Consider the following 17,570-nt stretch of genomic DNA (forward strand, 5'->3'; position numbering starts at 1 on the left):
CTAGTTCAGAAACAATATCGTGCTGAGGTTTAGCAGCATCATAAAATGTAATGACTGTGTGCTCCTGTCCTGTGCCATCAATACATTCTGTTGGATGGGCCTAGAATTCAATTGGGCAAAGGACACTGCCTTCACGGAATGCCACTTCTTTCTCAGAACTCTCATGCAAAGGCAAATTGAGGGATATAAATGTCTTGACTCACTTGAGTCCTCAGAGCAAGAGATTTGTCAGTCAGTAGCGAAGTAGAAGTGTTCCCTCAAAATTCAGTAGTTAAGATTCCCTATAACCGGGATATCGCAGGAACATGGGAACCCTAGAACAGGAGTCAGGACCTTGATGAACACTCTGGGAGCTGTGTACAGGCCAAAAGACAGGGCCACAAAGTAATGTTCCAGCAATGCAAACTTCAGAAACCTTTGGTGACATGGAAAGATCGAAAGGGCAGATAAGCATCTTTGATATCCACTGATGCCAGGAAATTTCCCTGCTGGAGAGAGGTCATGGACTCAGGTGTGTTCGGATCAAAGTCCTAACCCACCTGAGCAATCATGTGCAGCTGCGGGCTGGGAAATGCCTCACTGCCTATGATTGGCGGTGTGCAGTGAGGGCTTCCTGGCGGGATTGCTCTGGTGGGTTGGGACTAGGATCCGAACATGCCTGAGCCCATTCCTAGTCACCACTAACTGCCCCAACTCCACCTGAAACTTCTGAACTAGTAGAAACTTGTTTAGGTTCTTTATAGGTGAGGGGAGTCAGAAACGCTTTGAACATACTAAGACCAAGGAGACACAGTGCATGGGGGGCTCTACCCAGGTTCCTCCCCACTGAAGAAGGTTTTCTTAACCCCTCGTTTCCTACATCTCCTTCAATCTGCCATTGATTAGACATGGCCTGCTGATACATATGTATATAGGGACCCTTGCTTGATACAGTGGTCAAAGTCAGCGGAGAGGGGGCACAGTGCTAAACAGCACCAGTATGCTGGTTACTCCTGGAGATTTCCTACTAAATCTGCCAGTGCCCTCACCCCCACAAGAAAGAGTTGTGTGGTCCTCAATATTAGCTGCGATCTGTAGCCCCACAAAGAAATGTTCTGCTGCGACCTGTTGTCCCACAATATCAAATGGTCTGCTGTAATCTGTAGTCCCTCAAGGCAACCGCTACTGCTGAAACCTGTAGTCCCACTAGAAGAGCAGTTCTGCTGGCAGATGTAGTCATCTGAGAGCCTGCACTGCTTGGGAACCCAAGATGACTTCCACCAGAACCTTCCACCACACTTGTGACATCACTGGGCGCACTGCATATGTGTGGAAAAAAACTCTCCCCCTCCTACATTTGGCGTCTAGAGCTTCCCAGATCTCCCCTAAGCGCCACCACTGCTATGTAGCATGCGGGGCGACCCAGGAAGCCATAAAGTTACTCAAAAATACTGTACACATGTAAACAAAATTTGGGGGCTACAAAAAGAAAAAACTATTTTTCTGTCCTGCCCAGGGTGGGAGTGGGGGTCACCAGAGGGGGTGCCAACTAGGGCTACCATAGGGCACTCACCAGTCCATTCTACAGGACCCTTCTAGTGGGTCCAAACTTCACCAAATACAGCACACAATGCGACAAGGATCTTCAGGACTCAAGTGGGGGGTCACGGCCCTGAACCTGTAAAGCATTCTACCACTCTAAAAAGGCAATATATTATTGTGTAGGGTCCCATTGCGCAGGTCCAGTGCCAACTAGCAACGTTACAGGCTATCGTATCCAATCACCTGAAGATGAAGAAACCCTGTGTTGTGATATGTACGATAAAGAAAGATATGTATACTTGTTCACAGCAAAGCCCCTTAAAAAGTAAATCTGAGGCAAGTTTCACTGGTTAAACCACCTCAGGCTACTGGCACTCTGAATTCTGACAGCGGTAAATATTGGTGTTCTCGGATATAGAAATATACTGAGCAATTCTTGTGGGAAAATCGCTCTAACAGAGCTCCTTCTTGAAACGTATTACTCGCCAGATGGAGAGAAGCGGCCTTACAAAACATTGAAACATGGGAGATAAGAGGGCAGGAGCACAGCCATCAACTACAGAAGATGGTTTATATTTGCATAAAATAGCCCCCCCCCCCCCCCGGTATTGGGGGGTCCCGATATGCTCTGCAAAGAGAGGAATTAATCATGCAGGTGTCTTCTATGCAGCACCAGAAGCAGTTTAACAACTGTAGTCTGGCAAGTCTGAAATATTGTATAAAGTAAGCATTATGACAAGACCTGCCACTACACATGCTGCTACTTTTGTGCTGAATAAAGTAACAGAAGGGCTTGCTTACTCATCTTAAACAAAATGAGGCTCCAGTCTCCCTCTATAGTAGGTCATAAGGACTAGAAGTTAGGAGCTCATGAAGTCACCTGCCAAACTAAAGTCTTGTCAACACTGTATATATCACATGACCCACCACCCGAAACCAACTTGTACAGTTTCTGAAAAGTTGGTGTCCTTCACAAAAATGATTATTATTTGAAACTATAAAATTGTTTAGATGTATGAATACCATACAGATATTTATCCCACAGATTCTTAATTACTTACATGCTGGTGTTACTTCTTACAATTCCCACATGTTCAGGTTGGGATGTAGAAACTAAGGCTGGTGTGAACTCCTGAGGAGATGTCAGATACTGATGAGGGTGAGGTTGCTGCTGTACTAAAGCCTGTTGTTGCTGTTGCTGCTGTTGTTGTTGCAATAACTGGGCCTGTTGGTAGTGGTGAACCTGAAAAAAATTTGAGATTGGAAATCTAAAGATCAGCTGAATATACAGCATGTAGATATTATTCACACATTTGAAGTTACAGTAATAACTGACCACAGAAAAAAAAACTATTCTCATTGCCACATGTGCCTCTGTGAATGTTTACCATCTTTGATATGAAGCAAGAAAATAAAACAGGGCATGCCTCCCGACATAGGAGTCTAATCGTCTTGGTATTTGGCCTTGCAAGCTCTATTTGGGCTGAGTGGCTGAAAGTTTTAAACAGATCTTAGAAATATAGTCAGCTACAAAATATAATAAAGAGATCTGTTACTGTATACAAAAAGTTGAGAACAACTACTATTTATACTTAAAAGAGAAGTGTGGACTTTTTATCTATCTATATTTTTTAATTTATTTTTAACATTTATACCCACCTAGGTGGATCGATCTGGTGCTGCATCTGTCTTCCACCAGCTCTGCAGTGAGAACTGAGCGATCAAATATCACTGACTGCTCAGTTCTCCCCCATACTCTGAGCAGAGAGCCATGACTATCAGTCAGCAGCTCTCTGCTGTGCCCTTCTAGGGCTCACTGGAGCACTAGGCTGTGGAGGGTGTGGTAGGAGCTGGCTCAGGCTCCCAGTGAATCACTGAGAAGCAAGCTGAGCCAGATGCCAGTCCAGGCATCTGGGTGGCTCCCGACCATATGGTCTAATCTTTCCAGAGCCTGGACTGGCTGAGTGATGTCACCTGATAGCAGACTTTAGCCTGCTGTCTGTTCAACAGGAAAGCAGACCGAACTTCACTCCTATGATCCACAGGAGAAGTACAGCCAAAGAGCTTTGGCTATACTTCTGTAAGTAAACAAATGGTTTTAATGCATTATTACACAGTAATAATGTTATTTATATTAAAATGATCTACGAAATACTAAAACACTATAGTTTAACTTTAAACTGTATTTCCACTTTTGCATTCACATTTGAGAAAGCCTCACTAAATGTTTTGGTGCGTTTCCCTTCATATAGCACACTTAAAATAAATATAAACATATTTCTAAACTTCTAGATGTTTCTTAGGGGAAGGTGTCATATCTAACTGCAACCATTTCAGAACAAGCTTAATGTGGTCTGTTCCAACAGAAAAGTTTAGGACAGACAATGAAGGAAAGCTTCTAAATCTCAGGACAGTGTTCAAATGGAGTTACCAACTGCTAATGAAGACTTGCTAGCACAGTAGAGACAGGGTTATTTATGGCAAACAGCTCCTTAGCCCCCTCTATGCCCTCTAAGAACAAAGAGTACCAGGTAGGATTTTTCAGTGCTGAAATGTCCAGAAAAGAGCATTTGAAAAGGTAAGCTACAATTTTAAAACATTTTTTAAATTTGTACTATGTGAATGGTAGCACGCAACAAATAAAAGAAGGTGTAATCCCAGTCTGGCTTCAAAAGTGGGAATACACTTTTTTTTCTACTCCTCTACAGGGATTTCAGCCTTGCTCTACCACTGAGCGCAGGGGCTTCAGGAGAGCTATACAGATGAGGGGAGAAAGGGACACCCGCCTAGCCAATCAGATCAGCCCATACAAACACTAGCGATCAATGAGGTGACAGATGTCACACCAAATCACCTTCACATCCAGGGAATATACTTTAACTATACTAATATAAGTGTTCTCCAGATGATTATGTCTTTTTGGTAGCTATGTCACGTGGAAATCTTTTTTTTTTTTTTTTTTTGCACAACTTGGTACCTACAGCTGTAAGCAATTTCTTTTTTAACAGCAAATGTCCTTAACCCCGGCTAAGTAGGCAGTTACATCAAGAGAATCATGCAGTTTATTTTACACTTTAGATAATTTACACTGGAACACAGCTGTACCTGGTTATAATTTGGAGTTAAAAAAAAGGATTTAAAGCTTAAAGTGGAACTTTACTCTCTCAATCAACATTGACTAAATAGAAAGGAAAGTACAGTATTTCACAAAAGTGAGTACTCCCCTCACATTTTGGTAAATATTTTATTATACATTTTCATGTGACAACACTGAAGAAATGACACTTTGCTACAATGTAAAGTAGTGAGTGTACAGCTTGTATAACAGTGTAAATTTGCTGTCCCCTCAGAATAACTCACACAGCCATTAATGTCTAAATTGCAGGCAACAAAAGTGAGCACACCCCTAAGTGAAAATGTCCAAATTGAGCCAAATTAGCCATTTCCCCTCCCCGGTGTCATGTGACTTGTTCGTGTTACAAGGTCTCAGGTGTGAATGGGGAGCAGGTGTGTTAAATTTAGTGTTAGGAGGGTTTTTTTTCCAGATGAGTACACCTTCCTGCCTGCACGCCTAAGCTAAGGGCAGATGGACTCCAGGAAGTCAATGCTACACAAATCATCTGCCCTTACTCAAGATGGCCACAGCTAGAAATCCTACGGGGGGTTTTTCAAAGTAATTTCTCATCAAAATAAGACATGGATGGATGGGAGAGTTTTCTTTGAATATTAAAAATTCATTAAACAGCATTTTTGGTTTGTAATGCTCACATGCAGTTTAATTTCACTTTAAATTCAAGAAAACTAAAAATTCTCTCTTGCAATGGGGCTGCAGGGGTTAACTGCTCATTTGTCTAGGGGACTGGGTAAAGCAGTTTTACCTACCTGATCATCTGGGGAGCGCAGGACTCTGTCCGTCTCCACTCTGTACAGTGACCTGTCATCCACCTGCTCAGCGGGGATCAGCTGAACGATCCCCCGCTAAGCAAAGGGGAGTCCGCCAAGCGGACCACTCTTGTGAAGGGAACCAAAAAGTACAAGTCAATGCTAACATTGCCAAAGTTAAGTAAAGTTCTCTTACCATGGCTGCATATTGAGGCGGAAGGTGTTGTTGCTGGTATAGGGACTGCATTAAATATTGTTGCTGAAGAATTTGGTGCTGAAATGCTTGTTGATACTGCACAGACAGAATACAGTTTTTAGTCAAAGTTTGCATATTCACAAAGTACACAAATGTTATACAACACTAATATAAACTTTTTTTCTCTCAAAACAACAGAGCTGCACGATTCTGGGTAAAATGAGAATCACAATTTTTTTGCTTAGAATAAAGATCATGATTCTCGGCATAACAATCTGTTACATTATAGGAAAAAAAATTGGGCTAACTTTACTGTTTAATTTTTTTTAAATTTATTAAAGTGTATTTTTTCCCAAAAAAACTGTGTTTGAAAGACTTCTATGCAAATACAGTGTGACATAAAAGATTGCAACGATCGCCATTTTATTCTCTAGGGTCTCTGCTAAAAAAAAAAAAAAAACATATATTTGTTTGGGGGTTCTAAGTAATTTTCTAGCAAAAAATGCTGATTTTAACTTGTAAGCAACAAGAGTCAGAAAAAAGGCTTAGTCTTTAAGAGCCGGTCCACACTGCCGCGACTTGTCAGGCGACTTGTCAGGCGACTTGTCAGCCTGACAAATCGCGCTCCATTGACTGCTACAGGACCCGTTCTAATAGGAGCGACACAAGTCGCTCCGACTTAGAAAAAGGGTCCTGTACTACATCGGGGCGATCTCGGAGGCGACTTGCATAGACTTCCATTATGTGAAGTCCCTGCAAGTCGCTCCGAAGTCGTGGTGCATGGTAATGCACAAGTCGCTCCCGAAGTCGTGCAGAGTCGTGTCGCCTTAGTGTGAACCGACTCTAAGAGGTTAAACTGCCCTCACTTGGAAGTTCATTCCTTTGATCTAAAAGAACGAAAAAATACATTGTAAACCATTGTGTTTATAGTTATCTAGCAGCTTTAACAATGTTAATAAACATTTGTTTTTTTTTTTTTTTAAGAAGTGAGTGAGCAGAGAACAGCTCTGTAAGAATCGAGGACATGCTGTTTTAAGGTCGTGAGGGGGGCGTGAATCGAGATCGCAATATTTTAACTATTAATTGTGCAGCTCTGCTAAAAGTTTAAACCATCAATTTCTTTTTAGTTCTTTCTAGGACTCTGCTGAAGAGGTCTGTTGTCCTGCCCTGTTGCAGGGCAGAAGACATTCCACAGACAATACAAGGTGCTTTATTACAATACAGTGGGAAGACTGAAAACCCTACTGTACAGCTAACAGAGCTGACATGTCTAAGGAGGAGATCTTGCCAATAGCAATCCACAGATATCTAAGCTAGTAGTTGATACATTTGGCGGGCACAGGTCCATTACAGAACATTTTTAGGTGGACTGACCCTTTAATTCCTGTCCCACCACCAATCAATGTGTTGCTGCACAATAGGGAGTAAGATGATACATTATTCTCACAAGCATAAATGGCAAGTGCAAGAGAAGGTGAATATCAACAAAGAAGCTTCATGGTGCTGGACCTTCACTCTTGGGGCTGAAAAGGTAAATCCTCTTTTTTTTTTTCTCAAAAACTTCTCTCTCCATTAAACAAGAAATGAATAGTAACAACAATTGTTTTCACCCTAATAAAGCTATTTCAGCTTAGAGATATTCAGGCAAACTCTGAAGTTTGTTACAGTAAAAATAATGAGCATATTAATAAGTTACTGGTTCACATGCAAGTTTAAAGTGGTTCTAAAGGCAGAAGTTTTTTATTTTTACCTTAATGCATTCTATGCATTAAGACAAAAAAACCTACTGGATGCAGCTCCCCCCACCCACAACCCCCCCCCCCCAGCTCCTCCTTATACTTACATGGGCCAATCTCAATTCAGTAATGTCCAGTGTCTCTCTCTCTCCTCATTGGCTCACAGAGTAGAGGGAGCCATTGGCTCCTGTTGCAGTCAATCACACCCAGTGAGCACATAAGGAGAGAGTGGGGGGGGCAGGGTCAAACCACGCTCAGTATGGGAATGGGAATGGATATGCCCATTCACAGGAGCGCGACTCGGCAGTGAGCCAGCTCGAGTGCCCCCATAGCAAAAGAGCCATGACTGCCGGCTGGGGACCCAAAAAGAAGAGGGTTGGGACCGCTGTGCAAAAAAACCATGACATATTTGGTATTAAAAAAAAAAAAAAACTACAACCTTTAGAATCACTTTAAGACATTTATTATGTCTTTAGACAAGTTCCTGTGTGTGAAGATTCCAATGTATCACAGCAAGGGTCATGAAACTTCTAACATAAAAATACAAATTAGGATTGTTTTATGCTAAGTGCGCACATCCCCAAGACAGAGAAAAATCCAAAATGTAGTTCTGATTGGGACTTTTAAGACACATAAATGTGTAAACAACCTCCAAAAATATAGAACCAAAATATATAAAACTTAAAAGTTTATTACAATGTTCATAAAAAACACATAAAATGTTAAAAGAAAAATGTCTAACACAACATATATATCACAATCCCTCTATAGACACGATTCTACTGGATCACTCCCATTCTTACATGATAATATTGTCAATTTAAATTCTTGTTGTAATAAATAAATAGATCCATGTGATAAGACCCAAGGCGTTTTAATGTAAAGCTTGTTCAGGGGTTGGAGTGGTGTAACATGCCCAAGGGTATAAAGATATATACGTAATCAGCCATAACAATAAAAACAAGGCCCCACACCTCAAATAGAAGCCACTTGGTCCTTTTAGAGCTTGAGGAGTGCAGGGGCATACACAAGGATTATCAGGGAAACCAAAAGAGGTACAGTTGCTCCATACTGGCAACAATCAAATTGTGCAGAGAATGGCCAGATCCAAATTAGCAGACCTGCTGTCCCAGGGTCATGGTCAGCTTCAGAGTGAAGGTCTAGCTCCATGAAAATTCTTTGTTGATCGCTGCCTTACATTATACTTTACAAAGACTTTTGAGAGGCTTCACACCTACTCAAGTTCACAGTGGTAATGCCACCAGCAAAGTAAATTACACAAGAGTGACTACCTGCTTCATGTAGGCTTCCTGGATCAGCTGCTGCTGCTGTAACTGATGAAGCTGCTGTAGTCTCCAGTCACCTGGCTGCAGTTGTTGTAAAACCCTGTGCTGTTGTGGGGGCTGCTGGTTACCGTCCTGAGCCATAAGTGCTTCATGTCCACTACCGGGTCTTGCTGTTGTGTATGTGGATGCTGAAAAGAAAGACAATAGAATAGATTATATATATATATATATACATACATACACACACACACACACACACACACACACACACACACACACACACACACACACACACACACACACACACACATATATATATATGAAATGCAGGCTTCCAAGAAGAGACAAGTGGACAATAAGCTTCCCAAACCTTCCTGTCACAGCCATTCTAGTGCTGAAGCTTGCCTGTTTGTTTCTGCCTCCTTTAGATTCTTATTGGGCAGTAAGTCTGCCCATAATAGTGATGGACCACTTGGAATATGTTGAAGCAAGGCTTAGCAGCAAGCTTCAACTCTTCAGAAGTATGAGAGCTTTGCCTGTCAGAATGACCCAGCATATGAAAATGATAGCAAAGTTCTCATAGGCTGCAGGTATGTTTAGAGCTTGTGTATACTACAGCTTCTAAAACTTGAGTTTAGGAGCTTCTGGCATTTTTTTGCCAAAACTCCTAAACTCAACTCCATAAAAGCCTATGTGTCTAAGCACACATAGGCATTTCCAAGAGTTTAGAAGCTGCTGCGGTTAGGGGAGGTTCAACCTCCCTCTCCTGAACAAGGAACGTTTTGACTGCCAGCCGTAAAATCGTGGCGCGATTTTGCCACAGCCGGCGGTCAACCTAGTCTGTGTGTACATAAGGCCCTTAGGCACTTCTAGGTGGCTTTACTCCATAAGTCTAGGAGTTTGCCCCCTTTCCCACCAGTCACAAAGTTTCTTCAAACATTTCATCATGCACACAGTCATTCAGATCATTTCTAAGGTTTAAACAAACAACAAAAACAATCCCTTTGATGGGTTTTATTCTTCTAAATTCTAAGCACATTCACCAGACCATATTGAAGATGCTACACATATACACACAACAGAGTCACATAACATCTGTCACACAGATGCTGCAACCTTCTGGGCTTCTACTACAGGTAATCATTTTACCATTGGAGGTTTGATTTGGAGGACTCTGCACTGCCATCTTGACTGGGGTTGCAGAACTTTGGATATTTAGCACCTTCGTTGCAGCCGTGCCAGCAAATGCCTTTGGTCTCTGTCTTGGAGCAATGGATGTCTCAGTAGGCCCCAGTGAGTCAGTTATTCTGTAAAGTAGAACAAGTTTTGTGGAATTAAAAATTTTTAGTATTTCTAAATGACAAACATTAGTGATTATGCTTGACTTGAGGCAGACTGATAACGTGACCCATGTAAAGTTATCAGTCAACAGCAAACATGCCCACATGTGCTTCAGTGTCTTGAGCGAAGAACAAAGGAAACTAAATTTCCAGTTTACTGACACAGATGAAGGAAAAAAAAAAAATCTAAAATTCATCAGCTGGCGTATCATACTCCTGAGACCAGAGCCATGACACTTTCTAATTGTATTATGATTCTAGGACAATATCCCCCAGACATTATTCCCCCTGGACAACATCCCCCCGGACAATATCTTCCCTGGACAATATCCCCCTTCTAACCCTAACCCTATGTCCAGGGGGAAGTTTTCCGGGGGGGGGGGGATATTGCCCGGGAGATGTTGTCCCGGGGGGATGTTGTCCAAGGGGAATTGTGTCCGGGGAGATATTGTCCTGATACCTGTAAAAATGCCCAATAAGGTCTGTTTTCTTACTTGTACTGTATTCTTCACACAAAAAAAAAACCAGTAAGACTCATTCATACTAATAGCATATTAGCAAAGGGAATAATTCAAGCACCCTGATTTCTATGCAAGACATTTAAAGCTGAACTCCAGGGAAAGAAAAAAACAAAAAAAGAAAAACATCCCTTGCACTGGGGCTGCCCCCACTGCAAGGTTAAATGAGTAATTAGATCCGTCCTCTCCCACAGGCTTCCTCCAGGCTTTAAGACCAGTCCCTGAATCCTCTTCTCCCCATTCTCTGGCGGTTGCAGGTCCTCTAACATCATCTAGTCAATTGCCAAGCCTGTAGCCCTTCAACGGATGTAGAGGTACCCAGGGACAGTCCAATGCTAGAGAATAGGGGAGAAAAGGAGAGTGCTAGCTGCCAGGGGAGAAGAGGAGTATGTGAGCTGCCCGAGGAGCAGCAGGTCTGGTAAGTAAAAGTTTTTTTTTTTTTTCAAACTCCTAGACATTAACAAGCAGTTAACGACTGAAGTATGGGGGCATTTAATCCCTGCAATGTGGAGGCAGCCCCACTGCAAAAAAACATGTTTTCTTTCCCCAGGGATGTGTTTTAAAAAGAATATGAGTGATTTAACCCTTCTGCATTCATCTCAAGCTGAAAATATCAGATTTTTGTAAACCAATTCAGAACACATTCAGATTGTATTTATCAAAAATGTATTAACAACATAGTATGTTTACTCTTTAAACAAGACTAAGATGAGCAAAATACTCAGTTTCACCTCACAAAGAGGAGATTTGTTTTGCATGTACAAATGATACTGCATATGGGCAATTTTTTTTTTAATGTCTTATCGCTGTGTTATACATGTAAATATCAAAACTATGGCAGAGATAGAATAGTTTTAGTTAAAAAAATAAATAAAAAAAATAACTGAACTGATTTGTATGCATTTCATTTTCTTTTCTCACTATTTTTATCAAGCACACAGACGCTTTGGCAATTCTGTAAAACGCTGCATATTTTGACATACACTACTTTGCCATTTCTCATGCAAGCTATTTTTCAACCACTAGATGATGCTAAACATCAACTTTCTCAGACTTCGTACAGTGTACGTGTGCAATCATATAGAATACCCCACAACAAAAAGCATTCGTTTGATTCTTCTGTGCTTTAATCCAAGGGTTGTAAGGCAGAAATGGATAATACAGACACTGCATGTACTTTTTCAACTTGGATACCATCAGGTTCAGAGGAAAAATTCCCTTATCTAACAAACGAAAATGTTGTTTTTTTTTTTTTTTTTTAACACAATACATGAAGGCTTAGCGGTAGCTAGCAGATGTGTTATAGAATATGTTATCCCCCAACAAAAATGTTTGCTCTATCTGTTACCTTTTGATCTGATCATTAAAAAGCCTTGGTCATCTTGGTTCGCTATAACAAAAATATACTTGTTGATTCTGTAATACAGTAAGCTAATAACTTCCTGTACACTCTCTGTCTGCTGAGGGTTATTAGTAAAGTATTCCCTAGCAGTGTTAGTTTTTTACATCAAATTTTCGATTTACTTTTCGTCATAGTCTTTTGACTAAAATGCCATTTTAGTTTTAGTCGTATTTCAGTCATCTGAATTCTTTTTGTCGTATTTTAGTCAACTAAAACCTCTAGTACATTTTAGTTAACTAAAATCTCCAGTACTTACCTGGACCTTCGATTTTCTCACATCTCTGCCTGTATGTTAAAGCCCCCTAACCCTATCGGCAAGTGTAGTGGCTGAGAGACATAGGCTCCCTCTGTCTGCCTGTTGCCTGGGAATTCTGGAACAGTGCCCAGCAAACCACAGAAGAGGAAATCCTCTGTTGGATTCGTGTCTGTCTGGATGTGACAGAGTTTCCCCTCCCAGCAAGGTAGCAGTGCTAAAATAACAGCCTCCCCAGACCGTCCAGTTCTCTGCCCTGTGCACTCCCATTTACTTCCCCCATCCCCACTTGCAGGTCACCTCCCCATCCCCAAAGTATAATGCACCCTGCCCTGTGCACTCTCTCACTCCCATTTACTTCCCCATTCCCACTTGCAGGTCACCTCCCCATCCCCAAAGTATAATGCACCCTGTTCTGTGCACTCCCTCACTCCCATTTACTTCCCCATCCCCACTTGCAGGTCACCTCCCCATCTCCCAAGTATAATGCACCCTGCCCTGTGCACTCCCTCACTCCCATTTACTTCCCCATCCCCATTTGCAGGCCATCTCCCCATCCCCAAAGTATAATGCACCCTGCCCTGTGCACTCCCTCACTCCCATTTACTTCGCCATCCCCACTTGCAGGTCACCTCCCCATCCCCAAAGTATAATGCACCCTGCCCTGTGCACTCCCTCACTCCCATTTACTTCCCCCATCCCCACTTGCAGGTCACCTCCCCATCCATAAAGTATAATGCACCCTGCCCTGTGCACTCCCTCACTCCCATTTACTTCCCCATCCTCACTTGCAGGTCATCTCCCCATCCCCAAAGTATAATGCATCCTGCCCTGTACACTCCCTCACTCCCATTTACTTCCCCATCCCCTGCCCTCTGCATTCCCTCACTCCCATTTACTTCCCCATCCCCACTTGCAGGTCATCTCCCCATCCCCAAAGTATAATGCATCCTGCCCTGTGCACTCCCTCACTCCCATTTACTTCCCCCATCCCCACTTGCAGGTCACCTCCCCATCCATAAAGTATAATGCACCCTGCCCTGTGCACTCCCTCACTCCCATTTACTTCCCCATCCTCACTTGCAGGTCATCTCCCCATCCCCAAAGTATAATGCATCCTGCCCTGTACACTCCCTCACTCCCATTTACTTCCCCATCCCCTGCCCTGTGCATTCCCTCACTCCCATTTACTTCCCCATCCCCACTTGCAGGTCATCTCCCCATCCCCAAAGTATAATGCATCCTGCCCTGTACACTCCCTCACTCCCCTGCCCTGTGCACTCCCTCACTCCCATTTACTTCCCCATCCCCACTTGCAGGTCCCCTCCCCATCCCCAAAGTATAATGCACCCTGCCCTGTGCACTCCCTCACTCCCATTTACTTCCTCACCCCCACTTGCAGCCTAGCATTACAGCCAACAGAGTTTACAGCTTTTTGTAATATTTTAAAGTTGCACTTCGGTTTGTCAAAAAGCAATATTTTCGTATGTTTATGAAACTTGGTTTTATTTATAAAGACGTTATATCACAATAGCTAAATCTGTGTGTGTAGTGCATGTTCAAACCTTATTATCATAATTAATAACATGTTACTGTATTTTTACAACAGGAGTATATGATGAGTTTAGAAATTCTAGAGAAATGCTTAAATAATGCATTGCAATTCACCCTGTAGCAGTTTTACTGTGACAGGGCAGCACCTGTGCCCTGGATCACATAAATATGCATGATGACACTTCTGGGAAGGGGGGGGGGGCGCACATGTGCGCTGGCTCGCTTCCGCTGTGATCACACACAGCGGAACCCGATCGGTGGGGGTGCAGCGTACCCGATATACTCTGGCACCCACTGATCGTCAGGCAGGGAGACAGAACTTTGATCTGCCTATGTAAACAGGGCAGATCGCCTTTCTGACAGGAGGGAAGGAATGGAATTTGTGTTCCTGCAAAGCAGGGAACAAATTTCATCTTTTCCCCTAGTAAAAACACCTCACATGGTATAGTAAAGCAATGGCTAGGCACACAGTTAACCCTTTAATCGCCCCTGATGGTAACCCCTTCCCAATTAACGTTATTAGCATTTATTTTTAGCACTGATCACTGTATTAGTGTCATTGGTCCCCAAAAAGTGTCAGTTAGTGTCAGAATGTCAGCCGCAATATCACGTCCCACTAAAAATCACTGATTGCCGCCATTACCAATAAAAAAATAAAAATGTCATAGCTTGTAGGATGCTATAAAACTTTTGAACAAACCAATCAATATATGCTTATTAGGATTTTTTTTATTTTACCAAAAATATGTAGTAGAATACATATTGGCCTAAATTTATGAAGAAATTCGATTTTTTTTGTTTTTTTTAGATAGGTTTTACAGCAGAAAGTAAAAAATATTGTTTTATTTTTTGTTTATAGTGCAAAAAATAAAAAACGCACAGGCGATCAAATCTTACCAAAAGAAAGCTCTATTTGTGGGTAAAAAAGGACATACATTTTATTTGGGTACAGCATTGAGTGACCGCACAACTGTCAGTTACAGTAACGGTGCTGTATCGCAAAAAATAGGCCTGGTCATGAAGGGGGGTAAATGTTCCAGAGGTCAAGTGGTTAACTAAACCCATTCCATTTTAGCCGACTAAATAAAAATTGAAAAAAAAAAAAAAAAAATCAAGCCTTGATTGATAGCTCACCAATACATTTTGTGACTAGGAATGAGATCTCACCGCTCTGCCTCTTGTTTTTGAAATTTCTTTGTAAAGTACATGAGCTTTGATCAGTTTAACCTAACAAAGCAGTTTGCATACAGTATGCGGAGAGCACATTCCCGTTAAACTCCACCCATCTTAGAAAGCGGTCACATGAGTAGAAAGGGTATAGTCTGGGTCGTCTTGTTTGTTACTATGGAAGTAATAGCAGGTTAGCCTTCAAACATCACAGTAAGTGACACTCTTTCACAGTCTAACCTCCTTCTGTCAATCTGTGTTAGCAAACTGTGTAAGCATTATGTTGTGACATCAAAATATTCTGCTTATAAAGATTTTATATACAGAACATGCCACAGAAATGTCACAAAAGTGTACTATAAAAACAAAACCTGCCAGAACCTTACAAAACCATGCTCCTGTCATAGTGATGCTGTATTTGTAGAGTCAATCTGTCTGCAAATGGGTTTTCAAACTATGGTCACAGGCCAGCAATTTCTAATTAAATCTTTTATTGCCTATAACACTTCATTAGTTAGAAGCTTGCTGCAGTGCCCATGATGTAGGTTGCATGACAAGAACACTGAATATGCAGCTTGAGCATATATATATTTATACTATTAAAAAGTGGTTTGACTAAGCAATCACTTTTTGATTACAAAATATATAAAAATGCCAAATATCCTAAGGTTTTAGGCTGGGTTCACACTAGTGCAATGTGGCAACCAGCGCAATTCCAATGTGGGCTCCTGCATCGCATGTTTTTTGCAGACAGTGCCCTCTGCAAACCGCTGTGGGTATCAATGTAAAGTTAATGACACCCCCAAATCGGTTCGCAGGTCGCACTGCAAAATCAGACAGGAATCAGATTGCATGCAATACGATTTCAGTGCGGACCAAAAAAAGGGTCCTGCACCATTTTGGTTCGATTGCGATGCAAATTCAGCCATACAAATTGTATGGCTGAATATACATCGCATAGACATTGCATGTGATCTGTACAGCAATGCGGTGCTAATCACATGCGATGTCGGTCATCCCACAGGTATGAACCCAGCCTTTAAGTGATACAAAACACGCTATTTTACATTCTCCCTTCTATTTCAGTATATGGATGATGACACTGTAATTACTTTAGTTTTTTAAAAAAACACCCAAGTACCTTTTTCTTAATCGATATACAGCTGTCACATGACCCAGCTCTTTCCCAGCCTGTCTGCAGGGAAACATAAGCAGAAGGAGCTTCTAGTCCTCTGCTACTGGTCACATGTTCAAATAAAAATAAAAAACAGCCTATGGAATACAGAGTAAAAAGAAAAAATATCAAATTGTGTTAAGTTGTAAAACAAATATATATTGGAAATCAAATTGTTATTTTATGGCAATAACATGGTGTGGGTGGATTTCTGCCAGTCACAGGTTGTGTCATGCCCCTCCAACCTGTGTCTTGGAATAAGAGAGAGGAAAAGCCTCCATTAATCTACATGTAGATAGAGAGCAGCAGGATCAACCATAAGATGGTGATAGAGAGCAGCAGGATCAACCAGGTTTTTTGCAGAATACAGAAAACAAATCTCATAGTGACTAAGTATGAACAGCATGTAATACAGCATTTATTGATAGTTTTTTTATGATGTGGGTTTAGTGAAACTTTAAGGAATGGGGTGTTTAGCCCAGACTATTATAAAAAAGCAAAGCTATTTTGTTTCCCCCTCCGCAAGTACGTGGTGCTCAACCTTTATAAGGACAAGACCAAAAGCACCCAGTATGTGTTACTATTACCTCATGGATGTTTTAATTAAATTGTTAAATGGCCATTCAAACTACGACGATTAGTGTAACCTATACCTTGGTAGGGATCTCTTACCACTCCTACCTCATTCTACAACTGGCACTGAAATGAATGGTGCTAGCATCTTAGGGGAGCAGTGATGGCACACCCCCACATGAATATTTGTTCTGGGTCACAAAGCCAAAAAGCATTAAATGCAGACGGTCAGAAGAATCAACAAAACAGACAAGGAACTATTAAGGGGTAATAAAAGGCTGCCTAAATTTTTATTTTAGTACAGTCGTTTTTAAAATACAAGGGTTAACACTGTGCATATTGGAACCTCATCTCTATCCATGTGGGCTTGAGATCACGTAATAATTGCTCAGTGCAAAACAATTACAAAAGAGCTTAATTTCTTAAGTGAATGACAGTTTTAGGGAGGGATATAGTATGGGAAATATCTTGTTTACTTCAGAAAAGGCCTCAGGCACATCATCTCTCATGATGCATTTCACCAGCTATGGAAAAAAATGTGTTACAGCTTGCTTAGATTAAGGGTTTTTTTTTCAACACCTGCTGTGTTTAGATTACAATCCCTTACCTTCACCATGATTACATTATTAAGTCGAAAAGTAATTTTCGGAAAAAACACCACTATTATGCAAATAAGCAGTACTGACAGCTACCAAAACAACCACAAAAGTAATAGGCAGATTTAAACTATAAGCAAAATAAAACATCAAGTAAAAAAAAACGCATTTCAACTAAACTGCATGTTATATTTGCGAAGTTTGTTTATCCTAAGAAGGAAAACTTGTCCCCATTAAGATCTGAGCAGTGGATGTTAAAACAAAAAAAATTAATCTTTTTTTTCTGTCATTGCTGACTGTAGCTTCACCCCTCCTGAAGCTTAAAGATATGTTGGTTTATGGAGGGGGTGGGGAGGATTTGGTGGTACAGTC

At 41.5% G+C, this 17,570-nt stretch overlaps 1 protein-coding gene across 2 annotated transcripts in view; it reads right to left on the reverse strand.

The window, feature by feature from the left end:
- BMP2K (BMP2 inducible kinase) overlaps window positions 1-17,570 on the reverse strand; it is a 271,429-nt gene that overhangs the window by 67,493 nt on the left and 186,366 nt on the right. For both annotated transcript variants that reach the window (XR_014225958.1, XM_082273188.1), the window contains exons 10-13: window positions 9,771-9,928; window positions 8,628-8,809; window positions 5,600-5,695; window positions 2,583-2,764 (exon numbers count right to left, since the gene is read on the reverse strand). Coding sequence is in view for 1 of the 2 variants with exons in the window: in XM_082273188.1 (XP_082129314.1) it covers window positions 2,583-2,764; window positions 5,600-5,695; window positions 8,628-8,809; window positions 9,771-9,928 (618 nt within the window). In the remaining variant the exon portion in view is untranslated. The remainder of the gene's footprint in view (window positions 1-2,582; window positions 2,765-5,599; window positions 5,696-8,627; window positions 8,810-9,770; window positions 9,929-17,570) is intronic.

This window comes from Pelophylax lessonae (assembly GCF_965119305.1).
Source record: "Pelophylax lessonae genome assembly, chromosome: 1".
Classification (NCBI taxonomy): Eukaryota; Metazoa; Chordata; class Amphibia; order Anura; family Ranidae; genus Pelophylax; species Pelophylax lessonae.